Below are 17,215 nucleotides of genomic sequence, written 5' to 3'. Positions count from 1 at the left end.
AAAAATATATTAAATGCAATCTTTCATTTTCATAATGTCTGCCCAGATCCTTCTAAGGTGAGCAAAATCAAAAAAGAGCAAGAAATATTTTCAGACATATCTTGAACCTACTGTGCATGAAAAATGTTTAATAAAATGGCAATTTCAACAGATAAATGTAACTTGAGTGCAGAATACCAAACGGAAAATAGCTGAGCCACACCTCCTTTACAGAGAGAGCACTTTCTGGATTGTGGAAAAAGGGTGGCCTCCTTAGGGACTTACTCAGAGGATGAGAATGTTGTATTACAGAAGGGAATCAGGGGGCGAATCCAGAATGTTTTGGCAGTGGGGAGAGACTGCGGGTAGAGTCCTGATTCCAAATGATTATAGGGAGCGTGGGCAGGATACGGGAAGGGTCCAATCCAGGATGCTCATCTTGAGAATGGAAAACAAAAGATAGAGATAATAAAATCAATGCAAAAAGCAAACACCACTTGGTTGTGGTTGGAAGGAAAAGCATTAGTTTAGGAGTCAGAAAAGAGTCCCTGGGTGGTGTAAACGGCTAATGCACTTGGCTGCTAACTGAAAGGTCGGAGATTTGAGTCCACCAACAGGCACCTCGGAAGAAAGGCCTGGAGATCTACTTCCAAAAAAAAATCAGCCATTGAAAACCCTATGAAGCACAATTCTGACACACATCTATGTTTGACCCTCGGCTTAGGTGAGTCTTTTCCTCAATTTCCCTTTTTTAAAGTGATAGTTATGCTTGATGGTCTCTAAATGCTCAATCAATTTAGATATATCTATTATGACAGCTTATTTAGATACAAGATATTATAGATAATAGATACAAGACTCGAGCCTGAGGGAGCATTTGCCTTAAATTAGATTTAAAGACCTTTCCTTCCCCCTCCAAACCCACTTAGAATTAAAGAATTACAGTCTTATTTCAGCACAGCCCTCTTTGCTGCATTTACTGTTCCCACCTGTCTTAGTTATCTAGCGCTGCTATAACAGAAATGCACAAGTGGGTGGCTTTAGCAAACAGATGTTTAGTTTCTCAGAGTTTAGGAGGCTAGAAGTCCAAATTCAGGGTGCCAGCTCTAGGGGAAGGCTTTCTCTTTCTGTCAGCTCTGGAGGAAGGTCCTTGTCTGTTCCAGCATCATGGGGTTTAGCATCTCTCTTCCCCATCTCTGCTTCCCTTGCTTGTTTAACCTCCTTCATATCTCAAAAGAGATTGACTCAAAACACACCCTACAGTAATCTGTCTCATTACCATAACAAAGACAACCTAATCCCAAATGGGATTATAACCACAGCCATAGAGGTTAGGATTTACAGCACATATTTTGGGGGAACACAATTCAACCCATAACATTCTACCCTTTGGCCTCCCAAAATTCATATCTTTGCCACATGCGAAACACATTCATCCCATCACATCATTCCAGAAGTCTGTAATCAACTCCAAGTCTAGAGTCTCATCTTCTGAACCATCTAAATCAAATATAGGTGAGACTTTAGGTATATTCCATCCTGGGGCAAATTCTTCTTCATCTGTGAACCTGTGTAATCTAGAATATGAATTATCTGTTTCCAAAGTACAATGGTGGAACAGGCACAAGGAAGACATTTCCATTACAAATGGGAGTAATTGGAGGGAAAGGAGGTATAACGGGCACCAAGCAAGTCCAAAACCCAGCAGAACAAATTACATAAGCTCTCAAAACTGGAAAATAATCCTCTGTTCTCTGAGACCATCGGGGCAATGGCCCCACCCTCCAGACTTTTGGTGTTGGCCACACCCTCTCAATTCTGGGTGGAGGCCCCTGGGCCCTATGCTTCAGCTCTGCCTTTCAGGTCCACTGGGATGGCAACTCTGATCCTTTGGGTTTGGGTGGCCCCATTCTCCTAGTCCACCTGAGTGGTGAAGCAAACCCCTTGGCTCTCCAGGACCAATTCTTCTGCCCCTTGGGCATGGGAGCCCCGCCCCCTCAGCTTTGGCCAGCAGCCCCATCCCTCTGGCACACCGTAACAGCAGCCCCACACTCTGGAACCAAGTTGGCAAAGAACCAACTCGTTGAAACTGAGGGGGCAGTGGCCCCACTGTTCAAAACCAAGAAGGCCTTGCTTCCTGTGTTCCTTCCAACAGTTCGCTGATATCTGAGCTGCTCCAGGGCTGATCTTTTTCTTTTCTTGGATGACAACAGATTGTGTCCTTTGGCCTGTTTCCTGGCTGTCAAGTTCTAAGAGGCTAGAAGTGTTCGCTCCTTTTGTTCTTTCTCTGTTCCCTTCAGTCTAACCCTTTAGTTACCAAACTCTTAGGTTTTTCAAAAAAATTTTGAAGGCATGTTTTCAGTATTGGAATGCGTGGTTACTAATTCAGTACGTTTAAATTTTGGGTGGGTAATATGGATTTTCAGAAATATGATCTAGTAATACAAGCCACCAATAAGGTGAGTGCACTCTGGCACCACCCATGTGTAGTATGACAATGTACCAGTAAGAACTAAGAAGAGAATTTATTGCATGTGCCTTTCCATTAGGTTACATGGGGAACCTCTGATTTTCCAAACATGACACAGAAAAATCAAAACGAACCCATCAGGGCTCCCTATTACACAGGAAAGCCATAATTATGCTTGCAAGACTTAGCTCACAGAAATAAAGGAAAAACTGGCAAAAGTTTACAAAATTTATAAAACTAGCACATCCAAGGAGCATCATCTAATAGAATGCTCAACATACACAACAGTGAGGCTCCAACTCTGGTCTGCTGAGCTTCATGCAGTTCAAAGGAGACCCACCTTGATGCTAAATGTATTAAAAAAAAAAAAATTAGAACTGGAATATTGTACTATTTTTTTTACCAGGTCCAGAGGCATAAACAGTGGTTGGTATACCATTAAACTGATGGTAACTAAAGAGCTAAGCTGATGGGTTTTCTGCTGTGGTAGTTGGTTAGATCCATCAATCACAGGCTTAATCTCTTTAATAAAAGTTTGTGTAGCCGTATCCTTGGTGAAAATTCTAGGACACATGTCCTTAGTTTGTACAAAAGAATTTTCCAAATCTTTAAGTTTTGTTTTTATTTTGCACAGTTCATTTTTTAAGTCCATCTCTCTTTCACATTTTACTATATGCAGCAAGGAGAAACCACAAGGCCCTTTTAAGATCTTGCTTAGAAATCTCCTCAGCTAAATATTCAAGTTCGTCACTTATAAGCTCCACCTTCCACCAAACATTTGAACATAATGCAAACAAATTCTTTGCCACTACATAAAAAGTATCACTCTTCTTCCATTGTCCAGTTACTTGCTCTTCATTTTCTTCTAAAGCCTCACCAGAAACACATTTAACATCCACATTTCCAGCAACATTCTGTTTCTGGCGCCATATGTATTCTCTGGACAATAGAGACTTTCTCTATAGCTTGCCTCGCTTCCTTCTGAGCCCTCATCAGAGTTGCATTTGACATCCATAATTCTACCAACAGTCTCTTCAAGGCTTTTATTATTAGGCACCTTAAAACTCTTCCAGTCTCTACCCATTACCCAATTCCAAAACTGTTTTAACATTTTAGGTATCTGTTAGAGCAGCACCCCAATTTTCCAGTACCAAAGTCTGTCTTAGTGATCTGGTGCTGCTATAACAGACATACACAGGTGGGTGGCTTTAACAAACAGAAATTCGTTTCTTCACAGTTTAGGAGCTGGAACTCTGACTTCAAGGTACTGGCTGTAAGGGAAGGCTTTCTGTCTTTATCAGCTCTGGAGGAAGGCCCTTGTATTTTCTGGGCCTCTGCTCCTGGGAAATCTTCATGTGGCTTGGCATCTCTCTTCCCCCATCTCTGCTTTTCTCACATGATTGTTTATCTCTTTTATATCTCAAAAGAGATTGACTCAAAACATACCTTACACTAATCCTGTCTTATTAACATAACAAAGACAACCCATTCTTAAATGAGATTCTAACCACAGGTGTACAGGTTAGGATTTATAACACATATTTTGGGGGTTCACAATTCAATCCATAACACCATCCCAGGAGATGTTGCCATTTCTCCACAGAAATGCACAGTGATTGGGACAGCCCTCCTGAAAGATTCCACAGGGAGAGACTTCAACCACATTAACATAGAATTCAGTCTACTTGGAAACAAATGGAAGAAGCTCCAGGCTGACAAATGGGAGGGAAATAAAGAAGAACTTGCTAGAATTTACAAGCCCTAGAGTCATTTTCAAAAAGTCTTGTTACACTGGGTTTTAGTTCATCATGGGATCTATGTAACCACACTTTGCCATCAACATTGTGATTGAGGAGAGTGGGCCACTTACTGAAATCTGAAGTTTCTTGGGTAAAAATATATCATCATGTTTGCATGAGGCTAAGTGTTACTTGTACCTCAAGCCCCAAAAGCAAATAACATTAAGCTCATGTAAAATTCATTTTTCTTTAGTTATAAGTCATAATAACCAAAATTAAGTATATCAGGAAGACAACTACCTGGCCAATTGACTGGAAGAGATTCATATTTGTGCCCATTCCGAAGAAAGGAGATCAAATAGAATGTGTAAATTTTTGAGCAATATCATTAATAGCACATGCTAGCAAAATTTTGCTGAAGATAATTAAAAAATGACTACAGCCATACACTGACAGGAAATTGCCAGAAGTTAAAGCCAGATTCAGAAGAAGACAAGAAATGAGGGATATCATTGCTGATGTCAGCTGGGTCTTGGTCAAAAGCAGAGAATAATAGAAAGATGTCTATCTGTGTTTTATCAACTGTGTGAAGGCATTCGACTATCTGGATCATAAAAATTATGGATAACATTACAAAGAATGAGAATTCCGGAACATTTGATTGTGCTCACGCAGAACCTGCACATGGATCAAGAGGCAGTTTTTGAACAGTACATGGGAATACTGTGTCAGTTAAAATTGGAAAAGTTGTGTGGCAGGGTTGTATTCTTTCACCTTACTTATTCAATTTGTGTGCTGAACAAATAATCTGAGAAGTTGGACTACATGAAGAAGAACACAGCATCAGGATTGGAGGTAGACTCATTAACTACCTCAGATATGCAGATAGGCAAACTTGCTTGCCGAAAGAAAAGACGATTTAGGTAAGAGACTACAACCTTCATTATGGATTACACCTGAACATAAAGGAAACAAAAATTTTTATAACTGGACCGATAACATCATGATAAATGAAGAAATTTAAGTTGTCAAGGATTTCACTCTCCTTGGATCCACAATCAACACCCATGGAAGCAGCAGTCAAGAAATCAAACGCTGTATTGCATTGAGAAAATCTACTTCAAAAGACCTCTTGAAAGTACTGAAAACCAAAGACGTTACTTTAATGACTAAGGTGGGCCTGACTTAAGCCATGGTATTTTCAATTGCCTCCTTTCTTGTGAAAGCTGGACAATGAGAAAGGAAGGCTGAAGAAGAATTGACACATTTAAGTTGCAGTGTTGGTGAAGAATATTGAATATACAATAGACTTCCAGAAGAACAAACAAATCTATCTTGGAGGAAGTACAGTCAGAATGCTCCTTAGAGGCGAAGATGGTGAGACTTTATTTTGCTTACTTTGGACATATCATCAGGAGGGACCAATCACTGGAGAAAGACGTCATGCTTGGTAGAGGGTCAGCAAAAAAGAGGAAGCTCCTCAATGAGATGGGTTGACAAAATGGCTGCAACGATGGGCTCATACATACCTACCGTTGTGAAGGCGGTTCGGGATGGGAGAACATTTTGTTCTGTTATACATAGGGTCACTATGAGTCAGAGCCAACTCAGTGGCACCCAACAACAACAACAGAAAAAGAATTGGACAGTCTACCTTTCTGAGAAAGGATGGTACAAGGGTTTGATAGGTAAGATTTAGGCGTTGTCCAGGTGCTGAAAAACAGACATTGCTGAGAGCTAAGTCTAATACGAAAACCCTGGTGGCGTAGTGGTTAAGTGCTAGGCTGCTAACCAAAAGGTCGGCACTTTGAATCCACCAGGCGCTCCTTAGAAACCCTACGGGGCAGTTCTACGCTGTCCTGCAGGGTTGCTATGCGTCAGAATTCACTCGAAAACACCCAATAACAACAAAGCCTAACATATGTTATTTGAAAAAGTGTCATAAAATATATCTATTAAAAAACCGTACTACTAAACTGTGGGATAACTCAATCCCGGTGACTCTAGGACTTACTTTCATGTTCTCAATAAATTAATCTTTAAAGGTAAAAGTCTCACACCGAGGAATTGACTCAAGATTTATAAAACCCTCCCTCGTACAGTACCTGTCTTCTCCTCCAGAGGCTATGAATCACACTGATATCAGTGGCCTAGCTGCTGAGAGCTGGGAGGAGATCAATCTCTCCATTTTCTGCCCTCACTCCCCTCCCCCCACCCCAACTGCGGTTTCATTGGACTTCCCCTTCTGCCAAAAAGACCACGGGGCCAGCAGGGAGGGGAAAAAGAGACAGTCAACGTCAAGGCTGCCGAACTTTAACTCCTCAGAGTAGATAGGCCACTGGTCAAATGGGAGTACAATCTGGCTTCTAAATTGATACGCAGTTTTCTCCTTATGCTCTCTGTTGGCCATCTTGAATACAATTAAAAAAAAAAAATCATTACTGCATGAGGAATTCATAAGACACATACAAAAAGGAACTAAAAAGTTATACTTAAAGTAGATGCAGAATCCAGTTTTACCTTTTTTAGGAGACTAGTTTTATTAGATTGAACCATATGAAATTGATGTTTTTGTAGGTCGAAAGTAATCAAATGTTGATAATTTCATAAGGTTCAAACTATACTCAGAAATCTTTCAATTCTGGATTCACTATCTTGTCTCTAGCTTCCCAGAATTTGCCTTACAATTCTGCCACCTTCTTTCTCTAGATTGGGGATTAATTCATTCTTTACCCAGAATCATGTTCACTGTATGAAATAAATGCATGGAATTGGACATTTCTCTTGAGTCTTTCTTGGGTAGCCTTCCTAACCCTGTGCCATGTCTGTGTCCACTGACTTCATCCTAATATACCAGAGCAGATCAAAGTGGAGGCAGCAGAAGGCCACTGTCATCCCTATCTATCCTGAGGCCAGTTGCGTTTCCACTAAATTCCTCTAGCCAATTCAGCATCCATTCCAGAAACATTCATTGAGCACTTTCTCTGAACTAGGGACTCTGCAAACTGCTGCTGATACAAGGGCAGATGCAAAGTTCTGTTCTAGCCTTTGAGAAGCTCATAGCCTAATGAGGAAGGGAAACTTCAAAAAGGTACGTAATCAGTTTGGTAGCAGAAATATGTCTAAAGTGTTACAGAGAATTGAAGAACATCATACTTGGGGAGGAGTCCCTGGGTGGTGCAAATGATTAAGCACTGGACTACTAACGGAAAGGTTGCAGTTCAAACCCAACCAGAAGTGCCTCGGAAAAAGGCCTGGCAACTTGCTTCCCAAAGGTCACAGCCTTGAAAATCTTATGGAGGAGTTCTACTCTGCACATATGGGGTCACCATAAGTAGAAATCGACTTGACTACAACAACACCAACATGCTTAGGGGAAGAGGTAAGGCAGTTTTCAAAGAAGAGTTGGCATTTGGATTGTGCCTTCAAGGATATGTAAGATTTCCTGAGTGGACCAGGGAGAGAAAGGCATTGCAGGCAAGCACAGTGCCAAGGCTCTGGGGACATAAACAGAAACTAGATATTCTGGAAATGGTCAATACTTTGATTGGACTAGATGAGAGAATTCAATGAAGTAAGAGAATACTGGTGATGGATCTTAAAGGACATGGCATGTTCTTCCTTTATCATGTAGGTGAACCACTAAATGTTTTAACTTGGGAAGTAACATGATGTTTCCTTTTGACATATAATTTTGCAAAATCCAGGAGAGCATGTTTTCTGTGCCCAGTGAAACTAGAAGCACAGAATCAAGCAAAATAAGTAGGATGTATAGGCTTTCAAAATTCTCTCTATTGTTTTTTCTACTTATAGAGAAATACAGGTTAATTCTAAACAGTTTGAACATCATAGAAATATGCAACGTAGAAAGCAAGTACTCCCTGTAATCCAACCTCCCAGACCAAAACCACTATTATTAAACCAGTGTACTGGTGTAGATTCCTTCAGATTTTTATTTCTTGTATAAACCAATATATTAATATAATTTTCTCCATACCAGTAAATATAGAGCCACTCATTCTTTTTAATGACTGCTTAATATCCTTTTGGAGTCCCTAGGTGGCATAAATGGTTAAGTGCTCAGCTGCTAATTGACAGGTTGGTGGTTCAAATCTGTCCAGAGGTGCCTCAGAAGAAAAGCCTGGCAATCTGCTTTGGAAAGATCATACCCATTGAAAACCCTACGAAGCACAGTTCTAGTCTGAAACACAGGGGGTCTCCATGAGCCAGAACTGACTCAACACAACTGGTTTGGTTTTTGATATCCTATGGCATTAATTTACTACAATTTATTTAATTAATCCTTATTTTGTGAACATTAAGGCTGTTTTCAATTTCATGATTATAAACAACACTGAGATGAATACCTTTTTACATAAACCATTGCAAACTTGTACAGGTATTTCTATAAGATACATTCTTAGAAATACTTCAAGGAACTGCTATGAAGGAATGACCATTTTTCATTTTAATAGATATTAACAAATGACCATCATAAAGGTTATACCAATTTATATCTCAATATGTCTGTAGGGCCCAATTTCCCGAGGGGGTAGGATTTTATAGGCAGTCTGTTTTTATCAGAGAGTCTGTAGAACCTCGAGACTCTTCATTCAGCTCTGCAAATGTTTGTAGTTCACACATGTCTCTGGTTTCTGATAAACTAATGTTAATAGCAGCTCGGAGGTTTGCCCAAAAAAGTCCGTGCTTGCGCCTATCCTTGGGCCATTTCAAGCATGTTTTCTCTTCCATGAGAGCTTTCAGCTTATGATACCTGTTAGGAATGCAGTAGAGTGGAATGTGTTCCAGCAAGATGAGGATTATGTAATTTTCATGGACAAGATTATGGTGGGCAAAGTAGAGTTCATAATGGCACCACTCACTCTGGACAAAGTTGGGAGACAAAACCAAGATGGAGGTGTAACTTTTCTCAATGCAGTTTATGATATTTTCAGTAACGCTCTTGCCAGGGTCAAAGTTTCTCTCATGAAGGCAAATCAAAACAGAACCATCTTCTTTCTCTAGATTGGGAATTAATTCATTCTTTACCCAGGGAGAATCATGTTCACTGTATGAAATAAATGCATGGAATTGGACATTTCTCTTGAGTCTTTCTTGGGCAGTCTTCCTAACCCTGTTCCATGTCTGTGTCCACTGACTTAGCATCCTAATGTACCAGAGTAGATCAAAGTGGAGGCAGCAGAAGGCCACTGTCATCCCCAGAGATAGCATGACCACAATGATGACGATCAACAGGGCTGTATTGCAGGATAATTCAGGCAGATGAACGTCCTTCAGCTGAGTCCCCTTTAGATTCAAAGGGTATTCACAGATATATGAATCTGACCATCCAGCCAACATACCCTCTGAATTTTTTTGCAGCTGAATGAAATCTCTTAGTTCACAAGTGCACCTGAATGGATTTCTTCCTGCATTTAGAATCTTAACTTCCCGGCAGCTCTGAAAAAATTCCCGAGATGGGCTGAGAATTAAGTTCATTTCAATGTTCAGAATTGAGAGGCTTCTGAAATGACTGCATCCAGGGAGATCAGTTAGAAAATTAAATGCAACATTTAGCTCTCGTAAAGACTTCAGATGAGTAATCGCTTTAGGGACAGTTTGAATTTTGTTATTATTCAGGTCAAGTATTTGAATACTTCTTGGCAAACACCTGAAAACAGAATCAGGAAATTTATTGGATGACAAGTTCATGGTGATCAAGGTTTCTGGCCAGGAGCAGTTTTCATTATTTTCATGTTGTAACAGATTTTGGCTCAGATCTAAGTGCTGCAAGGATGTGTTGCTGGCAAAGTGACTCACTAAGAAAAATGTCTCTAGTTGATTGCCCTTCAAAATGAGAGTCTTCAAATGAGGCAAGTGGATTGGTTTTTTAAACAGAGCATCTGTTAAGACATTATTGGCAAAATTTAAATATTGGAACCTCATAGGGTAATTAGGGAAAATCATGTGTGGCATTTGTGCATCTGATATTGTCAGGTTTTCTATATCCATTTTGGTGAAAAGCAGGTAGACTCTATCCTGTGGAATATAAAAAATTCTGAAATGGACATGCTCCAGTTTTATAGCTCTCATAACAGTATTTGAATAGTCAAATGAATTGTGATCAAGATAAACATTACCTCCGAAAGCCACGTTTTGGAGCTGGAAGTATTCCACTGATGTATGCCAAACAAGTTGGAAGATGATCAGAAGATCGTCCCAGAGCAAATCAACTTCATTAAGTAACAGAATAGATGTCTTGGCATTCTTTAACCTAAGGTTCCGTTGAGTTTCGTTACTTGCAAATTGGCTTTTGTCATCTATATTTGTCATTTCTAATATTTTTGAAGTCTTGATTCCATCACACAAAAGAACCCAGAAATTTATGTTCTTTGGTAAAACCATGTGAAGTTTTGTTGTGTTTAAAATGGGCAGGCTACCTTCTTCATAATAAGAAAGAGTTCTCAATCCTAAAATGACAGTATTCAGATACAAATGAGCAATTTTCTGGAAATCTGATTTTTGTATTTTTGCTCCACTCAAGCCTAGAATTTCCAGGTGTGACATGTTGCCAGTTTCCTCACAAATAGGCACAGTGTCAAAGTCATTGAAAGAAAGATCTAAATGCCTGAGACCTGGCAGTGAATAGCAAGTTACAATCTTTAGTCTATTGTGAGACAAATCTAAATATCTAAGCTCCTTGTTGAATTCAAAGGCCTTGATATCCAGCTGTTGGATCCTGTTATGGCACAGAATCAAAATTTTCAGATTGGAGACAGAACGAAAATCTGAACTTTGAATTTGAAAAAGGAGGTTGTAGGATAAATCCAGCGTGGTTGTGGTTGGTGTCAAATCCTCAGGAACCCTTCTTAGAGACATGCTGGAGCAGTTGGTAGTCAGTTCCCCTTCTTCCGGCTGCTTTGGAGTCCAGCCCTGTGCTGATATAACAATACTACAAAATATGCAAGTATTTCTGAGAAGTCTCACCTTGTTTCCAACACTTTTATCACTGGTTCCCATGTATGAATGATGAAGATGAGTTCAAAACCCTAGAAAGACAGCATATGATGTTAGATGTTTATTTGGTTTGTTAAATCCTGTAGAATTTTTATTTAAAAACAAACAAAAATGACAACATCTGTCTGTATTCACCAAGGTTTGAAATTGAGTGCCACCTATAGAATGGAGACTTGGTTCCATCTCAAAGCTTTGGCTGGTAGATACCTGTGGTAAAATGAGTTCCTTTACGTGGGCTTTTGCCTTGGTTCTTTGCAAAAACAGTTTGAGAGATTTTTTGCCCGAAGCAATTTCTACCCCAGAAGGTTTATTACTTTTGTCCAGGTTGATTGACATTTCCTCAGTAAACTGTAAACAACTTGACTTTTTTTTTTTTACACAACTTGACTTTTTGCCTGGCCCCGGCTGCAGCCTACCCTGTGATTGGTATGCACCTTGCAGAAATTGGTCGATATACCCCTGCAAATGAAGTGACCATGAGCTATGCAAATAAGATGACTATAGCCTACTACACAAATGAAGTGTTTGTGACCTACTGAGAGGGGGTTGATCAGTTTGCGGCCCCTGCTGGGAGGCGGCATGCCTTGAAATTAACAAAGAATTGTGTATATATATGCAGCCAGCCCACGGAGATTTTTCAGACAGAAGAAAGCAGGAAGAAGCAGAAGGAAGAAAGAAGAAACAGAAAGAGAGAAGAGGCAAGGAGGCTCCTATAAAGAGCTGTAACACAGCTCGAGGGCTGTGACACTGGAGACAATGAGAGGCCCAGAAGGGGCTCAGTTGCAGGCTCAGTGGTGACAGATGGCAGGGCCAAGAGGAGCCTGTCCTGAGGGGGCTGAGAGGAATCTATCTTCAGGGGGCTAAGGGGCAGCCTGCATGGCCAAGAGGAGCTGAGAGAGCTGTCCTGCACTGAAGAAGGGAAGCTTTGCCTACATGCTTCCTAATCCTGATCCTGAGTTGTACCCTATTCCTTAATAAACCACTTAACTCTAAGTATGGTCATAAGAGAAGCAGAGAGCGCCATGAGGGGATGGCTTACGGCAGAATTGGTAAAAAATGTTGGAGGGTGGAGGTATGTATGACATCCACCTCATAGAGATCAACTTTGGGTTGATCCTGGCATTATCCCCGCCCCGGCCACCCCCCCCCCCGCCACTCCCCAGAATTTAGACAGGTACTGATGAAGCTATTACTGCCACCATTTCACAGGTGGCATTGAGGAGATGGGAGTCTGGAATTGGCCTGGGATTTTCCCTTGATCCCACTAAGATATTCTGTCTACTTTTATTTCCTCCAATCCATCCAATTCATCCTTTCATGAATCCATTCATTCTTGGTCATCTCCCTTTTATATGGGATTTAAAATAGTAATCAGTGATCTACGTAAGAATAAATATGAACATAAAAAGAAAGCCTCCATGATACGACTTCATCTCCATGGTAACTTTCCAGATTTCACAAACCCAGCAAAATAAATTCTTTACCAGTACCATAATTGTAATACCTTACCCATATTTAGGATGACCTGAGTAAATTGTTCTATTGATGAAGCTATACATTTATATTTATCAGGGGAATTTGATGGCATCTCCATTTCTATTGACTCTATCATGCAAATGACAGCAATGCAACTTGATTTTTTTTTAATAACAACTAGCATACATTGAGCTAAGTACTTTACACAGATTGATTCTCACAACACCAACCTTATAAGGTCAATGCTATCACTATTCACCTTTTACAGATATAGAAAGAGAGTTCGTGTAATTTTCTCATAGTCACGAGGTTAATATTACATGGTGGAGCTGAAGTTGTGGGAGTCCAGAGCCTGGACTCTTAGCCACTCTGCTATCTTGTCTCTCTAGGGTAAGTCAAGGCAAATCTGTTTCCAGAATATGTTATAATGCTTTAATCAAATGAAACTTTATTTTCCTAAGTCATATTGATTCTTTCAAGTTTTCTAATACACTGTCTAAGAACCCTAATGACTAAGTCTGCAAATGCCACTCAATTTAGGTTTTATATCAACTACTTCTAAGGACTGATACAGACTGAGCCATCATGTTGAGCATTTTTAGGGCTACCATATTAAAAAATAAAATTTACTTGGGAAGTTTTGGATAGGTTTTGGATACTAGGATGGCAATACCAGAAACAATGTGTAGCCTAGAAACAATATGTAGCCTGGAAAAATAGCTGATACACAGGTTATTTGCTTTGTGTTTCCTCTTTCAAGGCAAAAATACCTAATGACACACAAGAATTAAAAGAACTAGAGTTCTCCCCTTTAGTTAGTCAATGTTGTATTTCTTTATAATCTAACAATAGCTAAAATTTATATAGCACTGACTATGTGCCAAGCTACGTGAATCATCTCATTTGAACTTCACAACAGCCTATGAGATAGCTACTATCAATATCCATTAGAGAGCTCAATGGCATACCTAGGATTTGAAATTAGAATGACTCCAGAATCTAGGTTTTCAATCAGAATTATCTACCACCATATAAATGTAAAAGGATTTCTTTTCTCTTAACTTTCAGTCACACAACTCTGAGAACTTGCATGATAAGGAAGACAGTATACAATTTTAGTAAATTAGGTTGATCAATATATGGAAATTTTATACTCACTGAAAATTGACGTGTACATTACAGTTAGGTTTAATGCACCATATATTAATTCACCTGTTAGATTTAACATAGACTCAAAGTTCTTCAAAGACTCAACTCATTTTAATGAAAAATGACTATTTTCTTATTCAGAAATTTGCTTATCCACCCCAATGGTCGAGAACCTTCTTGAGCCCGACACCCTTCATGAACTAGTCTTACTTCTTTCTAGGACCTCTTTTTATCCTACTCTTCTCGCTGCTTACTACACTGTAGCATACTGCCCCTCTTTTTGTTCCTTGGCCACATTAAGCTTACTCTGACCTTACAATGTTTGCACAGCTTTTGCTTGGGATGCTCTTCCCCTAGCTCCTCCCTTGGCTGGCTCCTTCTTGTCATTTAGGTCTCGGCTTAAAATTTATCTCCTCTAAGGTACATACCTTGACCAACTAGTCTAAAGTGGCCACCTGCTATTAGTTCATATCACCTTATTTTTCAATGGAAGTGAGCACTTACCACTATCTGAAAATTTTGTTAATTTATTTGTTTATTGACTGTTTCCCCCCACTCCTAGTATCCCTTGGGGGCATGGATCTATCTATTTTGTTCATTGCTGTATCCTCAGCACATATAATAGTTCCTACCCGTGACACATGCTCCATAAAAACTTTTTGGCTGCACGTATGAATGCATGAATGATTGCAACTTTTTATCCCCTCATAAAAGGTGACACATAATATACTCTCAAAAAATATGTGCTGAATGAATGAATTTGTGTTGTGAATTCCTGATATGGTGTAGTACATAATGGTTAGAGAATGAGTTTGGTGTTAGGAATTGATAGAGCTGTGCTCCAGTCCAATCTTAATTACTAATTAGACCATTTATGAACCTTTTTAAATGCTCAGTTTTCTCATCAGTAAAATGAAGTTTGTGCATAGGAGTAAATGAGACAATACACATAAATCATTTGGTACAATGTTTAGCATATAATACTGAACAAATGGTAGCAGTTATCAGGGACTCCACTAGGGTGAGGCAAATTTAAGGGGTACCAAGAAACTTAGTCATCAAGATAAAGGACATTTTTCTGTAGAAGAATCATGATCCAAAGGGGTATAATGCAAAACAGAATTTAAAATTCTCATGTGCTCCAGACTTTCTGGAGACACAGAGTCTGGATGAACCCCTTAAACTACTGCCCTGAGATAATCTTTAAACCTTAAACCAAAAATATCCCCTGAAGTCTTCTTTAAACCAAACAACAGCTTAACTAGTAAAGAATGTCTGCCTTGAGCATTGTGTTGTTTCAAGATCTACCTATAAGGGATCAAACTGAAGATAGCAACTTGAAAGACTAGATAGGAAACTTAGTGGGCAGTGAGTTTATGTTAGTGGGGAAGGAAGAACTCGGAAAAGGAGGATGGGAATGGTTGCACAACTTTAAGAATGCAATCAATGTCACTGAATTGTACCTGTAAAAAAATCAGTGTATGTTTTGCTGGGTATATTCTCAACAACAACGAAGATAAAGGATATTTTAATGAAATACATTTTTAAAACAAAAATTAATGCAAAAAATTAATGATTAATAAAATACCAAAATGTTTAATACAAACAGGATTAGTATTACTGATTTTTCCTTTTGCCTCAGGCTCCAATATGACTTGGCAGGAACTGGCAATTATAATGATTACGCTGATAAAGGTGCTTTTAAAGTTATCATTTCACAGAATACTTCAATTTGTATTAACTTATTTAAGCTTCTAGGTCTGAGAGCTAAACCCTTAGAAAAATGCAGCAGAATCAAAGCCTGTGGCTTCATCTGGAATTCCCCGGGTTGAGATATCACAGTTTACATCTCGTACCCACGCTTTCCCCCTGCCCAATGCCAAAATAACTCTCCTTGAACTTCTCTTAATATAATAAAATAAAAAGTGCCTAACTCTCAAGTAATAGATACACATTATGGCATTTCATTAAAACTTAACCTTTGATTAAAAATGCATTAAATAATATTATATATTATTAACGTATTTCTCCTCCTATTACTACTATGCTGAAAGCAGGTGAAAAACAAAACGATGTTTCGTAATAGCTTATTATTTATTTAATTGTGCTTTAGGCAAAAGTTTACAGTTCAAGTTAGTCTCTCATAAAAAATTTAGCTTATTATTTAAATGTCAAATCAAAAGACACTAGGAGACCACAGTTGGTGGTCTGCCAAGGAATAATCATTTAATTTCTCCTTTCCCAATGATACAGAGAGATGGAGAAGGGGTTAAAAATGAATTGAATACTGAATGATATTTACAACATAACAGTAAGAATGACATTTTCTGAGTGTTTCCTATATGCCAGGCATGGAACAAAGTGTGTTTCATATATTATCTTTCATATATTATCAACAACCCTGTGAAGTGGTGGCTACTATTATCCCTATTATATAGATGGAGCAGCTAACGCCCAGAGGATCAATAGCATGCCCAAGGTGATCCAGCAAGTAAGTGGTAGAGCAGGGTTTTGAACCCAGGCCTGTTTAACCCTTCCTGGATGGTACTCAAATCCAAATTGAAGGCATCTCAATCCCGAAATGAAGTGGCTTAGATTGTGATTTCCACCACTTGTCTGTCAGTTTGTCCTACTGTGGTGGCTTGTGCATTGATGTGGTACTGGAAGCTATGCCACCAGTATTTCAAATAACAGCAGGGTCACTCATGATGGATAGATTTCAGTAGAGCTTCCAGACTAAGACAGACTGGGAAGAAGGACTTAACAATCTACATCTGAAAAAACTGGACAGTGAAAACATTTTGAATAGCAGCAGAACATTGTCTAATATAGTGTTGGAAAATGAGCTCCTCAGGTTGGAAGGCACTCAAAACATGACTGGGGTAGAGCTGCCTCCTCAAAGTAGAGTTGACTTTAATGACATCAGTGGAGTAAAGCTTTCGGACCTTCATTTGCTGACGTGGCACAACTCAAAATGAGAAGAAACAGCTGCAAATATCCATTAGTAATCGGAATGTGGAATGTATGAAATATGAATCAAGGAAAATTGGAAGTTGTCAAAAATGAAATGGGACGCTTGAAGATCAATATCCTAGGCATTAGTGAACTGAAATGGACTGGTATTAGCCATTTTGAGTCAGACAACCAATTGGCCTACTATGCCGGGAATGACAAATTGAAGAGGGATGGGGTAACATATTCTATCCTGAAATACAACACAGTCAGTGATAGAATAATATCCATACCCGTACAAGGAAGGCCAGTTAATCTGACTATTATTCAAACTTACACACCAACTGTTAATGTCACAGACGAGGAAACAGAGTATTTTTATCAGCTTCTGCAGTCTGAAATTGCTCAAACATGCAATCAAGATACATTGATA

General features: G+C 39.2%; 2 protein-coding genes across 16 annotated transcripts in view; both read right to left on the bottom strand.

Moving 5' to 3' along the window:
* Positions 1–17,215, bottom strand: part of TLR1 (toll like receptor 1) — a 125,558-nt gene that overhangs the window by 81,276 nt on the left and 27,067 nt on the right. For 10 of the 14 annotated variants that reach the window (XM_064285945.1, XM_064285952.1, XM_064285947.1 and 7 more), the window contains exons 4-5: positions 11,176–11,237; positions 265–417 (exon numbers count right to left, since the gene is read on the bottom strand). The gene's annotated coding sequence lies outside the window, so the exon portion shown is untranslated. The remainder of the gene's footprint in view (positions 1–264; positions 418–11,175; positions 11,238–17,215) is intronic. The other 4 variants (XM_064285944.1, XM_064285954.1, XM_064285953.1 and 1 more) reach the window with 1 other exon arrangement.
* The window catches only part of TLR10 (toll like receptor 10), a 43,859-nt gene continuing 27,067 nt past the window's right edge, over positions 424–17,215 (bottom strand). For both annotated transcript variants that reach the window (XM_003411391.4, XM_023549795.2), the window contains one exon: positions 424–11,237. In XM_003411391.4, the coding sequence (XP_003411439.1) occupies positions 8,749–11,208 (2,460 nt within the window). In that variant the 5' untranslated portion in view covers positions 11,209–11,237 and the 3' untranslated portion in view covers positions 424–8,748. The remainder of the gene's footprint in view (positions 11,238–17,215) is intronic.

The sequence above is a fragment of the Loxodonta africana genome, chromosome 5 (genome assembly GCF_030014295.1).
Source record: "Loxodonta africana isolate mLoxAfr1 chromosome 5, mLoxAfr1.hap2, whole genome shotgun sequence".
In the NCBI taxonomy this organism is placed as follows: domain Eukaryota; kingdom Metazoa; phylum Chordata; class Mammalia; order Proboscidea; family Elephantidae; genus Loxodonta; species Loxodonta africana.
This window is presented reverse-complemented; position numbering and strand designations above follow the sequence as displayed.